Source organism: Oryza glaberrima, chromosome 12 (assembly GCF_000147395.1).
Source record: "Oryza glaberrima chromosome 12, OglaRS2, whole genome shotgun sequence".
Taxonomy (NCBI): domain Eukaryota; kingdom Viridiplantae; phylum Streptophyta; class Magnoliopsida; order Poales; family Poaceae; genus Oryza; species Oryza glaberrima.
In genome coordinates, this window is record NC_068337.1 from 24,014,078 (window position 1) to 24,032,310 (window position 18,233).

The 18,233-nt window shown below is 40.4% G+C and overlaps 1 protein-coding gene across 3 annotated transcripts; it reads left to right on the forward strand.

Annotated features, from left to right (window-relative positions):
- The first annotated feature begins 74 nt into the window (after positions 1-74).
- LOC127757099 (5-methyltetrahydropteroyltriglutamate--homocysteine methyltransferase 2) lies at positions 75-18,081 on the forward strand. 3 transcript variants are annotated; one of them, XM_052282520.1, is made up of 14 exons: positions 75-211; positions 1,815-2,168; positions 2,266-2,353; positions 3,053-3,180; positions 3,258-3,449; positions 3,554-3,756; positions 3,871-4,034; positions 4,172-4,252; positions 4,345-4,511; positions 4,590-4,695; positions 4,844-5,094; positions 5,185-5,257; positions 5,343-5,471; positions 5,555-6,210. In XM_052282520.1, exons 2-14 carry the CDS (start codon positions 1,819-1,821, stop codon positions 5,921-5,923), a joined length of 2,301 nt encoding a protein of 766 aa, XP_052138480.1. In that variant the 5' UTR covers positions 75-211; positions 1,815-1,818; the 3' UTR covers positions 5,924-6,210. The 3 variants fall into 3 exon arrangements, with proteins under 3 accessions (XP_052138480.1, XP_052138482.1, XP_052138481.1); XM_052282522.1 differs by lacking the exons at positions 1,815-2,168; positions 2,266-2,353; positions 3,053-3,180; ... (8 more) ...; positions 5,343-5,471; positions 5,555-6,210 and adding exons at positions 13,630-13,983; positions 14,082-14,169; positions 14,913-15,040; ... (8 more) ...; positions 17,196-17,324; positions 17,415-18,081 and having other exon boundaries at positions 131-211; XM_052282521.1 differs by lacking the exons at positions 75-211; positions 1,815-2,168; positions 2,266-2,353; ... (9 more) ...; positions 5,343-5,471; positions 5,555-6,210 and adding exons at positions 12,337-12,495; positions 13,630-13,983; positions 14,082-14,169; ... (9 more) ...; positions 17,196-17,324; positions 17,415-18,081.
- Positions 18,082-18,233: the final 152 nt, after the last annotated feature.

Genomic DNA, 18,233 nt, shown 5'->3' on the forward strand with positions numbered 1-18,233 from the left:
AAAACCGTGCACCACCAGATCGATCTCACCAACCCCCAACCCCCACCATCCAAAAGCACACTCTCACACATCACAAAAAACCAAGAAAAAAAAAAGCAAAGCATATATATCCTCTCTTATAAATAAGCCCTCCCAAACCCCTTCTCCCTCCCGTCCGTCCTCCTCCTCCTCTCTTCCATCGCCGCTGCTCGCTTCCTCCCCCTCTCCCACGGTAAGCCCCGCGCCGCCGCCTCTCTTCCTCTCCTCTTTTTTGCGTTCGTGCGTCGATCCGTGTCCATTCGCGTTGCGATCCTGTTCGTCGTCTTGATTGGATGCATGGATGGATTGATTGATCGAGAGTCTTTGTTCCGAGTTGATGGGATCCGATCTGAATGATGTGTGGTTAGGTGCTTAGATCTGGGGGATTATGCTCCGGAAATGGAGTGGAAGATTATTTAGATTTTTTTTTTGTTTCTGTCGGTGTGTGTTGCATAGGTCCGGTTACGATTGGATCTGCGGTTCTTCCGCCGAAAAAGTTTAGGTTTTATTTTAAATTTCAAGTGTTCATGCCAAGCGTGGTTTGTTCACTACTCACTCGTCTATCCATCCGGTGGTTGGGTTTTGGATCTGATGCTGAGGTTTAGTCCGGGTTGACTTATGTTTTTCTCTATTTCTGTTCTGATATTCTATTATATACTAGAAAAATTGCCTGCTCGTTGCAAACAGGAAAAATTAAAATTACATAAACATTGGTACCTCCATTCAGTTTTATTGGGCATATTTTGATTTTGAATAATCAAACTCTGAAATTTTGATTTTTGACCAACAATTGATAAAAAGTTTATTTAATAGATTTATTATACTTCAACGTGCTTTCACAAAAAAAAGGTTTTATAAGTATTATGAGTTTAAACATGAATATGCATCTGGTCCTGATGTTGACCATTCCTCTGGGTCTGAAGATTGAAAGAACAAAAATTGCAATAGAAGAGTAAACAGTAATATCTCAGCTTTTGTCCCTTTTGTTGTATCCAGAAAGTTCTATAAAAGAATATTGATATGTTAAGAGAATCTAGAATGCAATAATATTTTGTTTGTCAGGACGCTCACTAACTCACCTTAATTCTAGGAATGCTTCACACCTGACATGAACACTTCAATTTTTTTAAGTAGGTAAAGAAATGCATTACGGTGTACTAGACCGTGCGATCTGTACATGTAGGATCGTGCTTCCAGTACTATCGCATCTACTGTCATTTGGTTTCCATCTCAGTGTTATTGATTAGAAGTTAGGAATTTTCTGTATGTTAATAATGAATTGTTGTTTGTATGGTATGCCAAACAACACCCATCAACTTTGCTGCGGGCAGGTGTGAGAGGGACAGTGATCTCCCACCAATTTTAGTTGGTCTTATGTACCCACCCTTTGGGGCTCAGTCCTACATTCTAGTGCTGGTTGGTGGTGTACCTAACCCATATACTATTATTAGTTTAGTTTATTCTTCTAGTGCCACTGGATCTGGTGATATAACCCCATCTATAGGGATCAGAAGATTTGTGGGAGAACATAAAACAGAAAAAGTATGTTTTAATAGTTGGATGGCATAAAATGTTTTTGGATAACCGCTTCAAACGCGATGTTAGTATCCGTTCAGTTGGAAAACAGTGGCATGCCTTTCATTATCGTGTTTTTTTATTTAACAAGGAGTTCTACATCTAGTGGTTAGAATATGGATCTGAGTAATCCTGTTAGCTAAATCATGAATTTTCCTATGTATTCACATGGCATTTATTTGAATCAAACTGATGGTAGTACAATTGTATTTTTTTTATAGAAAGATGGCGTCTCACATTGTTGGGTACCCCCGCATGGGCCCCAAGAGGGAGCTCAAGTTTGCCCTGGAGTCTTTCTGGGATGGGAAGAGCAGCGCTGAGGATTTGGAGAAGGTTGCGACCGACCTCAGGGCCAGCATCTGGAAGCAAATGGCTGACGCTGGGATCAAGTACATCCCCAGCAACACCTTCTCGTACTATGATCAGGTTCTTGACACGACTGCCATGCTTGGTGCTGTCCCAGAGCGCTACTCATGGACTGGTGGAGAGATTGGGTTCAGCACCTACTTCTCGATGGCTAGGGGCAATGCCACTGTCCCTGCCATGGAGATGACCAAGTGGTTTGACACCAACTAGTAAGTCCTTTGCTTCCATTTAAGCTGTCTGACAGTAACATTTTATTTAGATTTCACATTCAACATTTTGCTAACTGCTGCTGTTGTGCCTTTACAGCCACTTTATCGTCCCTGAACTTGGTCCCAACACCAAGTTCTCCTACTCTTCCCACAAGGCTGTGAATGAATACAAGGAGGCTAAGGCGGTAAGATACTAGGATTACATCTTACGTCTCTGTCTGGTTCATGATTGTTTTCTCTGCCTGACTACATAGGCGTTGCTAACACATTCTTATTGTCATTAATGTCTTAGTTCGTAAAGTTACTTATTAGTTTAGCGTGTTTCTTTCTGCTATTATAGTGCATTTGCTTAATAATTTTGTCCTAGAAAAGAAATTCTGATGTACATTAAATGGCATGCTTACCATGATTTTTTTTTTGAAGATTGTCACTCCTTCAGATTGATGGCCTGTAAATCACACGCCCTCCAAGTGACAGTTTGTTTAAGTTCAGTGTTAATACTCGTGTCCAAGCAAATTTTTGGCCCATTGTTTAGTATTTTGAAACTAGCAATTTCAGATTTGCAAAGACTAAAATTCACTTTACATTTATGAAATAATGTTTTTTTAGCACTATATGTTGTTTCCATCTTTCTCAAAAGATGTCCATGTTGTTTGTGGCGAAATTGTCTGATTTTACCTATGCTTAATTGGTGAGTTTACCTGAAACATGCTTTGGTTGAATTTACTATCTTGTTCCAGTTTGTGAATAGTAACATTTCTATTTTTAAGCATCAAATTCTGAATTAAGTAGTATTCCTTCTGGATTGAAAATCATAGTGTTTTCTTAAAAATTAAGATGTAATCTGGTCGTTTGTATGTCTCATGTAATTGTTCTTCATGCAGCTTGGCGTTGACACCGTGCCAGTACTTGTTGGACCAGTTTCATACTTGTTGCTCTCCAAACCTGCCAAGGGTGTAGAGAAGTCGTTCGCTCTTCTTTCCCTTCTCAGCAGCATCCTTCCTGTCTACAAGTAAGTGTACAAACAAGTCTATAACTGCTGCTAGCGCTAAATCTTCAGTTCATAATTTGATGCATGATGATTTGTAGGGAGGTTATTGCTGAGTTGAAGGCAGCTGGTGCTACATGGATTCAGTTTGATGAACCCACACTTGTTCTTGACCTTGACTCTCACCAATTGGCTGCATTCTCTGCTGCATACACAGAACTTGAGTCGGCACTTTCTGGATTGAATGTGCTTATTGAGACATACTTCGCTGACATTCCTGCTGAATCATACAAGTATGTTTATTTCCTGTACTATCGTATCATTACCAAACCCGCCTTTCCTTTAGCATGCTTTTTCTTTTTAGTGGCAGAACACTGATACTGCCTTTTCACTGCAGGACCCTCACATCCCTGAACAGCGTGACTGCTTATGGTTTTGACCTTATCCGTGGAGCCAAGACTCTTGACCTTATCAAGAGTGCTGGTTTCCCCTCTGGAAAGTACCTCTTTGCCGGTGTTGTGGATGGACGCAACATCTGGGCTGATGATCTCGCTGCATCTCTCACTACCCTTGAGTCTCTTGAGGCTATTGTTGGAAAGGGTAAGCAATTAAGCATGAAGTTATTATATCTGTTATATTTTAATAGGTACAATTTGCTGTATCCAATAATATCCTCAATTTCTGCACATCCAACAATACCTTTCATTTCTGCAGACAAGCTTGTGGTCTCGACTTCCTGCTCACTCATGCACACCGCTGTGGATCTTGTAAATGAGACCAAGCTCGATAGCGAGATTAAGTCATGGCTCGCTTTTGCTGCCCAAAAGGTGGTTGAGGTGAATGCCCTTGCTAAGGCATTGGCTGGACAGAAGGATGAGGTATGGTACTCTCTTTCACCCTTTATTTATTCTCTCACCTCTTAGTAAGAGATCAGGCCTAGTTCTCAATATTATTCGGAGAAACTTCTGCTGCTGCTCAGCCTTACTTTTGTACATTTGTAAACAATATTGTACAGGCTTACTTTGCAGCAAACGCTGCTGCTCAGGCCTCCAGGAGGTCATCACCTCGTGTGACAAACGAGGAAGTCCAAAAGGCTGTAAGTACCTTGCGTTTTTGGCCAGCATTTGCTGATTTCATATCAACATAACTTCTCATGTTTTTCTTAAACACATGATATTGTTTGTGAAGGCTGCTGCTCTGAAGGGGTCTGACCACCGCCGTGCTACCAATGTTAGCGCTAGACTGGACGCACAGCAGAAGAAGCTCAACCTTCCAGTCCTTCCTACAACCACAATTGGTTCATTCCCACAGACTGTGGAGCTCAGGAGAGTCCGCCGTGAGTACAAGGCAAAAAAGTGAGTAACAGTCCACATCAACGCTTCACTTGTTTCCCTTCTTTCGTCTATATTACTCATAGCAAAATACTGCTACAGGATCTCTGAGGAGGAGTACATCAGTGCCATCAAGGAGGAAATCAGCAAGGTTGTTAAGATCCAGGAAGAGCTTGACATCGATGTCCTTGTTCACGGCGAGCCTGAGGTCAGTATCCTTCTGTACTGTTTGTGTTTTCTAGACTTTGCACTTGGCTGTTTGAGAAAACAAAATAAATATATTTATTGAAGCATTAACAAAGTTTGGTTTGTTCTGCATTGAAGTAAGCTAATTGGCATGTATTTTATACTTTCAGAGAAACGATATGGTTGAGTACTTCGGTGAGCAGCTTTCTGGTTTTGCATTCACTGCCAACGGATGGGTGCAATCTTATGGATCACGGTGTGTCAAGCCACCAATTATCTATGGTGATGTGAGCCGCCCCAACGCCATGACTGTGTTCTGGTCCAAGTTGGCGCAGAGCATGACCTCTCGCCCCATGAAGGGAATGTTGACTGGTCCCGTCACAATCCTTAACTGGTCTTTTGTCAGGAATGACCAGCCGAGGTCAGTGCCTGTTGTTGATAATGTAATCTAATTTGTTCTGGTTGTGAATGAGCATTCTTTTCTGAGTCTGACATTCATACGCTGGCTCAGGTTTGAGACATGCTACCAGATTGCTCTTGCCATCAAGAAGGAGGTCGAGGACCTTGAGGCTGGTGGTATTCAGGTTGGTCCTGTTCTATAATTTGGTTCTCAAGAGAATCCGCAAAACATGATCATCTTGCTTACGTTTTTTTAATGGTCCTTTGCAGGTCATCCAAATCGATGAGGCTGCTTTGAGAGAAGGTCTGCCACTCCGCAAGGCGGAGCATGCTTTCTACTTGGACTGGGCTGTTCACTCCTTCAGAATCACCAACTGCGGTGTTCAGGACACTACCCAGGTAATTTGCCTTGATTACACTGTTGCTGGAGCCTCGCATTGTCATCGCCTATCTTCTGGAGCTAAGAAATTTCTCTTTGACAGATCCACACCCACATGTGCTACTCTAACTTCAACGACATCATCCACTCCATCATCAACATGGACGCTGATGTGATCACCATCGAGAACTCCCGGTCCGACGAGAAGCTGCTCTCCGTCTTCCGCGAGGGTGTGAAGTATGGTGCTGGCATTGGCCCTGGTGTCTATGACATCCACTCCCCAAGGATCCCGTCCACAGAGGAGATTGCGGACCGCGTCAACAAGATGCTCGCGGTGCTCGACACTAACATTCTCTGGGTGAACCCTGACTGCGGTCTCAAGACCCGCAAGTACAACGAGGTCAAGCCCGCCCTTACCAACATGGTTTCGGCCGCCAAGCTCATCCGCACCCAGCTCGCCAGCGCGAAGTGAGGATATCCATAGCTGCAAGTTCCCTTCGGTTGCGAGGACGATGCCGTCATAGCCATCTGTTTTTGAATAATCTGGGTCCAGTGGATCCAATTGTCTGTGGTTAGGTTTAGTCAGTCTCGGTGGGAAGATCCCTCATACCCGTTTTACTTTTGAATCAATTTGGTGGTTTTTGAGGCAGTTTGTCGGTGTATTTGTATTGTATGTAATCTGAGTGGGAATCAGCAGTGTTTCATCTGCATCTGAATCGTTGCGGATCAAATTACAAAATTTTCAAGGAGAGTTCTTGATGTTATGGTCTTCCAACTACCGAAGTGTTTTGTGTCAGTTGTTCACCTGAGTTGAGAGTGGTTGATTTCTGATGATTCCTTGCTGGTGGAGATCACTTTGCATTTTATTTAGATATAAAGCCAATCACTTGAAATAGTTAGATGTTGGGATTTGAACACATTGTTGTAAGCATGCAACATTAGCAAACTGTTCATGGTCATTTCTGGTCTGGTTGCTTGGATCAGGACATGAAATGGATTGAAAGTGGAACAAAAGTATGCTTGCAATGAGCAGTACCATTTTGGTTAGTGTGGTCTTTGAGTGTATGCATTTGCATTGCAGGTGGTGTTAATTTACATGTAAATCTCATTAGCTTAACAAATACTGTACTTAATTACATATCACAATTGGCAAATTCATGCTCTTTTTCGTCAGAGACATGAGAAGAGTGGCTGTCTTACTTCTTTCTAGCTACCACGGTGCGACACGGGACATGAGTCATGACAAGCACCGTCGTATGGGTCCACGCATGAAACTATTAAAAACCTATTAAAAAAGTTTTCTTATAATGTGAAACGGGTGTTCCATCGGTTGCTCATATTTCCTAATAAATTTAAACAGCTTATTAGGGAATAAAAATTATTTTATACATAAAACTTTTATATATTTGTTCGTAGCGATTTAAAAGTGAATGATAAAAAAAATTACATTGAAAATATCTCAAAAATCAATTTCCAAATCAAGTTGAAAATTTTAAGTTTTGGTTTATTAGGCGAACCAACTGGGGTTTATTGGATCATGACATGTTTCTTGGCAGCGTGTGTGGTCTTGACAAAGATAGTGATGTGCAAGTAGAAAATCCATGGAAATTATCGACGAGTTTTTAATTTTGACCCCAGCACAGAGATGATTGGCTCTATCTACTACTCCATCTTTGGTGAATCACAGCCATAATAATTTTTTTTTCTGTTCAAAATCTGAATTTTGTGACTGCACTCCCATTTTCACCCAAGTAAGTGTGAACTTCCCCTGATTGCAACCTTGAAAAAATGAAGTGCATATGCATAGAGTCAGCATAACATTTCATTATCCACCAACCCCCATGGGAGTTAGGAGCGCCTAACATTTCTTCTTCTTTGATATCCACCAACCCCCATGGCCCCACATAAGTAAGCATCATTGATCAACTCCCCTCTACCATGACATGAACACATAAACTCCTGCCTAATATTCTCAACAAAATGGACTTCCCATGATACAAAAATACTCAACTTCATGCATGCAAAATGAGGAGATATTTGCAGCTAAGGTGACCCCATCATGGTTGTTAAGAGTAGGAGGAGCACCAATTGAAGGATTTCAAGTATATTCCATGTTCATTCTTGATTGGCACGATCTAATCAAGATTCCAGTAGTTTCAAAAAAGAAAAAAAAAAGAAAATCAAGATTCCAGTGAAGCACTTTAAATTTCCACTACTCCTACTGCTCCAGTCTCCACATGGTTTGCATTGAGTTCTAAGATAGTCAGTGCTCAGTACCATGTTGTATATGATGAACATTCATTTGCATTTGGAGTTGGACAAAAGGAGTTCTGCAAATGTAAACTGAGTTTCAGACTTTTTATACATTTCTGATTTCAGTAACATTGCATCTACAGCATAAACGATCTGCTTAACTTTATGGCTAACTTTATACATTGGTTGGCTAAACTCTTGTTAGAGTACTTCCTAAGTGGGATTTGGTATAAGTAAAAGTTCATTGAATCCAGACATATTGCAGACTATCCCAGATCGACAAAAAACTGTGGCTTGAAAGTTCAGTCACACCTCATCTCAAGAAAATTTCCTCTCCAAGCTCTTCTCAGGATTCATCAAAAGTTGGTTAATTTACTGAACCCAAAGCCAGACACAATTTTAATTTTTCAAGGAGCTTGGATCCAACACTGATGTGATTAAAAAACCCCAAACCTGGATCAAATAAATCTTGCACTACTACAGTAGTACTCTACTGTACTAGTACTGCAACTACAAACAAGACACATGAAGACAATGTCACGTGAAGATCTGCCATTGGTCCGTGCTGCCTCCAATGGCGATAAAAAACTGTTTACTTTGTCGGTAACTGTAATTAGCGACTGATAATTCGTGTTTACTTATTATAAGCTTGAGGCTCTATATGTTGCAGGACAGCATGGACAGCAATCATGCAAGAACGTGCTATCACAGTCAGTACTCACAGCCTCTTGTCCCTTTCTATGGGAATATAATAGTCCCTTCAATTCTTTTTCTTAATTTTTCTCCTCTAAAATGAATGACTGAATTGTCTAAATTAAGTTGTATGCGAGATTGTTTGTGCAGCATTTTAAGGTAGACTATAGTGGAGAATTTGTTGGTGTTCAGTTTTCTCTTTTGAGAAATAGTGTCATCAGTATGTTTTACTAGCTTATACCCAAAATTTCCCTACTTCCTTATTTATCATTTAAAATTGGCTCTTCCACTGTGTTTTCATAATTTTAAGAGGGTGGGTAGACAGGAATCAAAGTGGTAAAGAGCTTTAGTAAAATGTCTAGATCCCTCACAGATTCCTTCACAAATTATTCAAGAGGACTGAATTCTCTGGATACAAAATATTTCTTTGTTGATCGTATCTCATATCACAATCCATTGGAAAAGATGGAGGGTAATTCCAAAGGAAAAGTGTATACTGGACTAAACTAAATTAAACAATTTTTAAACTTCACACAAAATGAAACTATGACAACCGTGCAAGAGCCTCCAGGCCACCATCTCACCAACCACAGCCTCTCTCACCAACTCTGCTCCTCCAATTGTTAATTTAAGGAGAGAATGACTTTTCTTTTAGCTAATAACTATACTAATACTATATATGTGCTCAATAATTACGTGACTTTCGGCACTAAAAAAATGGAGTTACATTTGTACATGTATAGCTAGCTAGCATTAGCCCATAATACGATGTGGTAAACCATTATTTAATTTAGTCGTCATGCCTCATCATGCATAAACGTGGAAAAGGCAGACAAACTTTCTCAAAGGCAGCTTTTTTTGTTTTTGGTGGAAACACAATTGGCTTGAGTTGGGTACATGATCATAGCTACACACAGAAAAAAAAACTTCTGAAATAATCAGATATGTAAACCTTAGCTAACAATAAACAATTATTTTTGAACAGCTTGGTCAGAATATATTTTCAAACAACAGTAATGAAAAACAGGTCAAACTTACAACAAATAATATGAAAAATATTTCTCCATTTTCTTGAGAAAACAAATCAAATCACAACCCACATGTATATTTGAAACTACTATTAAAAATGGATATTTTAGCCACCGAGATATTACATAATAATTTCTAAATTAGTTTTCTATGCGGCAAGAGATGAGGATCATAATCATTAAAAGTAGGCATATTATGATACTATGTTAAGTGGAACAAGTCCTAATTTGTAGTGATCCATCATTTAACCTGGACAATTAATCTCTACCCACACTAAAATGGTGCAAGCCTAGCTACACATCATACACAGAAAAACACAATATTGCACAATCTAGAGATGCCGTAGACTCGAATAGTCATTTTCCATGTAAATATGATATTATAATTAACTCATGCGTAGGCTAATGTAGCAATAGGGATATGGACATTGTCAAAAGTGGTTTAAAAGAAGGTTAATTATGATGATATGTGGTAACTGGAGCACGACCTAATTTACGGTGATCATCCATAACTTAACATTGACAATTACTCTTACCGACAATAAAAAAAGGTTCATGACTAATGAAATACTACCAGATTTGAGTATTGTACTGCACAAGCTGGTGTACTTGCACGACACAAACTTGTTTTCAGATAAATATCCCATACTGCAATACTTTTGAATACATATTTTTGTAAATGGAGATGTCATTGGAGCGGTCCGAAGAACTATGATGACATGGTAACTCAAGTACGACCTAATTTACAGTGATCATCCATAACTTAACATTGACAATCAATCTTACGGTCTTACCAACACTAAAAAGGCTCATGGTGAAATGAAATGCTACCAGATTTGAGTATTTGACATGGGACACCCCATACCAACTTGTTTTTAGGGGGAAAATAAATATTTAGGACTGGTTTTGTCTGGGGCTTGACCTTAACAATTTTTGCTAATGTTAAATTTTGGCATAGCCTCTTTTGACAATGTAATACTATTAAAAATACCAAATTTTTGTAAGGCCAATTTAGGCCACAAATGAAACCAACCTGAATCTCTTTTATTAATATATTCTTATTCTATATCCTTTATAAATGAATTTCCCTAAAAAATTAGCCCCAATCCTATATGCTTAATCCATAAATTATTCTAACCATCAACTAAAAAAACCCTAAAAAAGTTTATTCTTGCAATTGCTCATGATACCCTCTTGTAGCTCATAGGTATATTTTTTCTAAAGTTCAATATTGTCGACGAGTGATACTCGCGGACCGGATGAGTAGAGTATTGGGGTACGTTGGAACGAGGGTTTACATAGTACGACATCAAAGCAGACAAAAGGCAAGGATTATACTGGTTCAGACCCTTATCAGGTAATAGCCCTAGTCCAGTTTATATGGGATTGATGATGATGAGAACAGATTACAAAGAGAGTAGTCAAAACAGATGATACCGACGAGATCGTAGTCGAGGGTTTCGACGAGATCTCTCGGCGAGTTGGCTCCGCGTACTCCAGCTTCATAAGCTTTGGTGGGTGTGTTGGTGAAGAGATTCTGATCCGAACCTCTCCCAAGGGGTCCCCTTTTATACCGTGGGTCATCTTGATCCTCAAGAAAGGTTTTGAGGATATCGGACCTGGGACGATATAACGGAAACTTTATCCCTTACGAGTAGGACTTTATAAATCACTTGACCCGTAAAGATATTTTCCTTAATTTGAAGTAACTTCCATACGACATATATGTAAATAATCCGTATATGTAAAGGTATACCATATCGGTATATTTCACAAGTCGCAGGATAGAAGGTATGTCTTATCTGTAACCCTAACAAATATCCCTCTTACTAACTAGAAATAAAATAATTAGTTCAAACTCCCAAAATGGTGCTATCTATATAGACACTATATATATTACCATTTGCAAAAAAAGAAGAAGAAGAAGAAGAAGAAGAAAAATATTCCCTTCATTTTTATCTAGTTGACGCGGGTTAGTTCCATTTTGCACTAACCAACATCAAATTTTTTAAAAAGGAGGGATTGTATATTACCACAATAGTTTTTAATACATACATGGGAAAGGCCAAAAGTCGCATAACAACAAAAGGGTAAATGTGCTTTTCATCGAAGAAAAAGAAGTTCAAAATCTACCCTTAGTCCAAATGATCATGACAAACAAAAGAGGACATAATCCCTGCGGTTCCATAATTCTTGACGTCCTTACCAATGACACAGGGCATCATTTTTTCGCTTATGCTTATATTTATCAGCCAAAATTTGAATTTCCAACCTTAAATTTGGAGCTGATTTTAAGGATTTTTTTTATCAAAGTTTATTTTTCAGCCTTTGCTTTTAGATCGCTAAGAACGCACATATAAAAGTTTTATTCACATATTACTTTTCGTTTGCAAATATGCCATTTCGCTTATTCAGAGAATAAGTGAAACAATGGCTCCAATAGTCTTTAAAATATATCTTTGATTATGTTTTTATCTTAAATATATATACATATATAATAAATAAATATAATTTTACTTTTATCATAATATTTTTGAAAAATAAATATCTCTATGGATATTGTTCTATTACATTTATAAACTAAATACTTTTAAAGTTATTTGTACTTCTAATCAAATTTATAAAAGTTTCACCTCGACCGAATTATGAAACCGTTGCGAGTATAAGAGAAAACACAATCTTAACAAAACATTAAGATGAAAAGGATGAAACTTTTCATCTTAAAAAACCGTGCACAAAACACAATTCTAATAAGTACTTAATTCGTTTTATATTATAAGATTTTCTATCATTTCTTTTATTTATATTTATATAGATATTAATGGATTTATACGTAATATGAAACGGAATGAAGTAGTAAAACATTCAGATGAAAAAGATGAAACTTTTCATCTGAAAAACCGTGCACCACCAGATCAGCCTCTGCTTTCAGATCTCACCAACCAACCAAAAAAAAAAAAAACTCCTCTCTTCTTATATAAATAAGGAACTCTCCCAAACCCCTCTTCTCCGTCCTCCTCCTCCTCCCTCGCCGTCCGCCGCCGCCGCTCGCTTCCTCCCCTCTCCCACGGTAAGCCCGCGCCGCCGCTCTCTCCCTCTCCTCCGTCACCCTTCCCTTCCTCCGGATCGGCCGAGTCTGTCAGCGACGGAGACCGCGCCGGGATCCGTGCCCATTCGCGTAGTAGCGGCGAGCGACGGTTTTTTTTTTTTTGCCTGCAAAGTCGGTCGCTTTCGTGTGGCGTCGGGTCGGGGAGAATGGATCGATCCTGTTCGTCTTGATCGGATGGATTGATCGATCAATCGATCTTGGTGGGATCCGATCTGAATGAGGTTTTTGGGTTAGGAAATGGAGTGAAAGATTGGACTTTTTTTTTTGTCGGTGTGTTGCACGGTTCGTTTAGGATTGGATCTGTGTTTTCTTCCGTGGAAAATCTTCCATTTTTCACTGCAAGTGCACATTTGTGGTCTCTTCAGTACTTGTGTTTCTAAACCCGGGGGGTTTTTGGATCTGACACCGAGGTTTAGTCCGTGTTGTCATATGTTTTTTCTCAAATTCTGTTACGATATTCTCCTATTATAAATGCATTACGGTGTACTAGACCCTGTGATCTGTGGAGTACATGTTAAGGTCGTGCTTCCAGTACCATCGCATCTACTGTCATTTGGTTGCCATCTCGTATTATTTGGTTAGGAATTTGCAATTGCCTGCATGCTAATAAATGAATTGTTGTTTGTATGGCATGCCAAACAAGATCCAACTACTTTGCTGCTGGTGTGAGAGGGACAGTGTCTCCCACCAATTGTAGTTGGTCTTATGTACCCACCACTTTGGGCTGGGTCCTACTACATGCTAGTGCTGGTTGGTGGTGTACCTAACCCATATACTAGTATCAGTTTAGTCTATTCTTTTAGCACCACTGGATCTGGTGATATAGCCCCATGTATAGGAATCAGGAAGATTAGTAGAACAGAAAACACAAAAGTATGCTTTAATAGTTGGATGGCATATACCTTTATTCGGATCACCGTTCCAAATGTGACGTTAGTATCCGTTAGTGGCATGCTTTTTAATCTAACAAGGCGTTCTTCATCGTGTGGTTAGCATATGGATATGTGTAATCTTGTTAGCTAAATCATAATTTTCGTATGTATTCACATGACATTTCGATGAATCAAACTGATCGTAGTACAATTGTTTCTATAGAAAGATGGCGTCTCACATTGTTGGATACCCCCGCATGGGCCCCAAGAGGGAGCTCAAGTTTGCCCTGGAGTCTTTCTGGGATGGGAAGAGCAGCGCTGAGGATTTGGAGAAGGTTGCGACCGACCTCAGGGCCAGCATCTGGAAGCAAATGGCTGATGCTGGGATCAAGTATATCCCCAGCAACACCTTCTCGTACTATGATCAGGTTCTTGACACGACCGCCATGCTTGGTGCTGTCCCAGAGCGCTACTCATGGACCGGTGGAGAGATTGGGTTCAGCACCTACTTCTCGATGGCTAGGGGAAATGCCACTGTCCCTGCTATGGAGATGACCAAGTGGTTTGACACCAACTAGTAAGTACTTTGCTTCCATTTAAGATGTCTGACAGTAAACATTTTATTTAATTTTTATATTCAACATTTTAGCTAACTGGTGCTGTTTACCTTTACAGCCACTTTATCGTCCCTGAACTTGGTCCCAACACCAAGTTCTCCTACTCTTCCCACAAGGCTGTGAATGAATACAAGGAGGCCAAGGCGGTAAGATAATAGAATTATATCTTTACATCTCTGTCTGCTTAATGATTTTTTTTCTCTGCCTGACTAGATGTTGCTAGCACATTGCTTAATGTCATCAATATCCTAGTTCATAAAGTTATTTATTAGTTTATTTTGTTGCCTTTTGTTATGATGCTAATTCAAACATCAAGTTTTAGTAGTGATCAATTGTTTCTTAGTTGTGCATTTATATAATAATTTTGTTTAGAAAAGAATCTGATGTAGATTAAGTGCTGGCTTGTAAATTATGTTTTGGAAGATTGTCACTTCCACAGATTAATGGCCTGTAAATGACAAGCCCACCAAGTCAGTTCGTTTCTTTAGTGCTGTATTAATACGGCCAAACAAATTTTGGCCCCTTGCTTAGAATTTTGAATGTAGCACTTTCAGATTGACTATGACTAGAGTTCACTTTAAAGGTTATGAAATAATTTTTTTGCACTATATGTTGTTTTCATCTTTTTTCAAAAAGCTGCCCATGTTGATCTGTGGCAATATTTTTTTTTTCTAATTTCACATATTCTTTATTGGTGATTGGTGAATTTACCTGAAAAGTTCTTTGATTAAATATGTTATCTTGTTCCAGTTTGTGAATAGTGGCACTGCTGTTTCAAGCATCAAATTCTGAATTTTGTTGTAGTCCTGAAATGAAAATCACAGTGCCCTATTTATTAAGATGTAATCTGGTTGCCTTAATGTCTCCTATGTAATTGTTCTTCATGCAGCTCGGCGTTGACACCGTGCCAGTACTTGTTGGACCAGTTTCATACTTGTTGCTCTCCAAGCCTGCCAAGGGTGTAGAGAAGTCGTTTGCTCTTCTTTCCCTTCTCAGCAGCATCCTTCCTGTCTACAAGTAAGTGTACAAACAAGTCTATAACTACTGCTAGCGCTAAATCTTCAGTTCATAATTTGATGCATGATGATTTGTAGGGAGGTTATTGCTGAGTTGAAGGCAGCTGGTGCTACATGGATTCAGTTTGATGAGCCCACACTTGTTCTTGACCTTGACTCTCACCAATTGGCTGCATTCTCTGCAGCGTACACAGAACTCGAGTCGGCACTTTCTGGATTGAATGTGCTTATTGAGACATACTTCGCTGACATTCCTGCTGAATCATACAAGTATGTTTATTTCCTCTACTATCGTATCATTATCGAACCTGCTTTTCCTTTATCATTCTTCTTTTTATAGTGGCAGAACACTGAATACTGCCTTTTCACTGCAGGACCCTCACATCCCTGAACAGCGTGACTGCTTATGGTTTTGACCTTATCCGTGGTTCCAAGACTCTTGACCTTGTCAAGAGTGCTGGTTTCCCCTCTGGCAAGTACCTCTTTGCTGGTGTTGTGGATGGGCGCAACATCTGGGCTGATGATCTCGCCGCATCTCTCACCACCCTCGAGTCTCTTGAGGCTATTGTTGGAAAGGGTAAGCAATTAAGCATGAAGTTATTATGTATGTTATATTTTAATGGGCACAATTTGCAGTATCCAATAATATCCTCAATTTCTGCTCATCCAACAATACCTTTCATTTCTGCAGACAAGCTTGTGGTCTCGACTTCCTGCTCACTCATGCACACCGCTGTGGATCTTGTAAATGAGACCAAGCTCGATAGCGAGATTAAGTCATGGCTTGCTTTTGCTGCCCAAAAGGTGGTTGAGGTGAATGCCCTTGCTAAGGCATTGGCTGGACAGAAGGATGAGGTATGGTACTCTTTTTTGCCCTTTATCTATTCTCACCTCTTAATTAGAGCCTGAGCATAGTACTCATTACTCAATAGCATTTGAAGAAACTTCTGCTCATTTATACATTTGTGAACAATATTGTACAGGCTTACTTTGCAGCAAACGCTGCTGCTCAGGCCTCTAGGAGGTCATCACCTCGTGTGACAAACGAGGAAGTCCAAAAGGCTGTAAGTACCTTCTGTTTTTAGGCTGCATGCTTGATTCTATTCAACATAACTTGGCCTGTTTTTCTTAATATCATGTTATATTGCTTGTGCAGGCTGCTGCTCTGAGGGGGTCTGACCACCGCCGTGCTACCAATGTTAGCGCTAGGTTGGACGCACAGCAGAAGAAGCTCAACCTTCCAGTCCTTCCTACAACCACAATTGGTTCATTCCCACAGACTGTGGAGCTCAGGAGAGTCCGCCGTGAGTACAAGGCTAAAAAGTGCGTAACAGTCCACATCAACGCTTCACCGTTTTCCCCCCTTTTTTTTTGTCTATATTGCTAATTATAATTCCTGCTACAGGATCTCTGAGGATGAGTACGTCAGTGCCATCAAGGAGGAAATCAGCAAGGTTGTTAAGATCCAGGAAGAGCTTGACATTGATGTGCTTGTTCACGGCGAGCCTGAGGTCAGTATCCTTCTGTACTGTTTGTGTTTTCTAGACTTTGCACTTGGCTGTTTGAGAAAACAAAATAAATATATTTATTGAAGCATTAACAAAGTTTGGTTTGTTCTGCATTGAAGTAAGCTAATTGGCATGTATTTTATACTTTCAGAGAAACGATATGGTTGAGTACTTCGGTGAGCAGCTTTCTGGTTTTGCATTCACTGCCAACGGATGGGTGCAATCTTATGGATCACGGTGTGTCAAGCCACCAATTATCTATGGTGATGTGAGCCGCCCCAACGCCATGACTGTGTTCTGGTCCAAGATGGCGCAGAGCATGACCTCTCGCCCCATGAAGGGAATGTTGACTGGTCCTGTCACAATCCTTAACTGGTCTTTTGTCAGGAATGACCAGCCGAGGTCCGTGCCTGTTGTTGATGATGCAATGCTAATTATTCAGGTTGCGATTGAGCTTTCTGTTGAGGCTGACATTTTCACACTTGCTCAGGTTTGAGACATGCTACCAGATTGCTCTTGCCATCAAGAAGGAGGTCGAGGACCTTGAGGCTGGTGGTATACAGGTTGGACCTGTTCTATAATTTTGTTCTCAAGAGAATACGCAAAACATGATCATCTTGCTTACGTCTTTTTAATTGTCCTTTACAGGTCATCCAAATCGATGAGGCTGCTTTGAGAGAAGGTCTGCCCCTCCGCAAGGCGGAGCATGCTTTCTACTTGGACTGGGCTGTTCACTCCTTCAGAATCACAAACTGCGGTGTTCAGGACACCACCCAGGTAATCTTTCTTCCATCAGACTGTCACTGTAGGCTTTCAATATCATCACCAATCTTCTGTAACTTAAACTGAACAACTTTCTCTCGACAGATTCACACCCACATGTGCTACTCTAACTTCAACGACATCATCCACTCCATCATAAACATGGACGCCGATGTGATCACCATCGAGAACTCCCGGTCCGACGAGAAGCTGCTCTCTGTCTTCCGCGAGGGTGTGAAGTATGGTGCTGGCATTGGTCCTGGTGTCTACGACATCCACTCCCCCAGGATCCCGTCCACGGAGGAGATTGCGGACCGCATCAACAAGATGCTTGCGGTGCTCGACACTAACATTCTCTGGGTGAACCCTGACTGTGGTCTCAAGACCCGCAAGTACACCGAGGTGAAGCCTGCCCTCACCAACATGGTTTCGGCCGCCAAGCTCATCCGCACCCAGCTCGCTAGCGCGAAGTGAGGATCGCCTTTGCAGCAAGTTCCCTTCGATTGCGAGGAGGAATGCCATCATAGCCATCTTGTTTTTGAATAATCTGGGTCCAGTGGATCCACTGTCTGTGGTTAGGTTTAGTCAGTCTCTTGGGGCCAAGATCACTCATACCCATTTTACTTTGAATGAATTTGGTGGTTTTTGAGGCAGTCTGTCGGTGTATTTGTATTGTAAACTGAGTGGAAATCAGCAGTGTTTCATCTACATCTGAGTTGTTGCGGATCAAATTACAAAATTTTCAAGGAGAGTTGATGTTATGTTCTGCCAAGTACCCAAGGCTTTTGTCTGGTTTTCACCCGAGTTGATAGTTTTCTGATGATTTCTTGCTGTGTTATCACTATGCATTCTTTTACTCGTGCTTATGTGCTATTCATGATGATATATAAATCCAATCACTTGAAAGACTTCCATGTTGGGATT

Coding starts and splice junctions, on each gene's coding strand:
- LOC127757099 (XM_052282520.1), top strand. CDS start 1,819: ATGGCGTCTCACATTGTTGGGTACCCCCGCATGGGCCCCAAGAGGGAG. Junction 4,035..4,171: donor TGGCTGGACAGAAGGATGAG/GTATGGTACTCT, acceptor AATATTGTACAG/GCTTACTTTGCAGCAAACGC. Junction 4,512..4,589: donor CGTGAGTACAAGGCAAAAAA/GTGAGTAACAGT, acceptor ATACTGCTACAG/GATCTCTGAGGAGGAGTACA.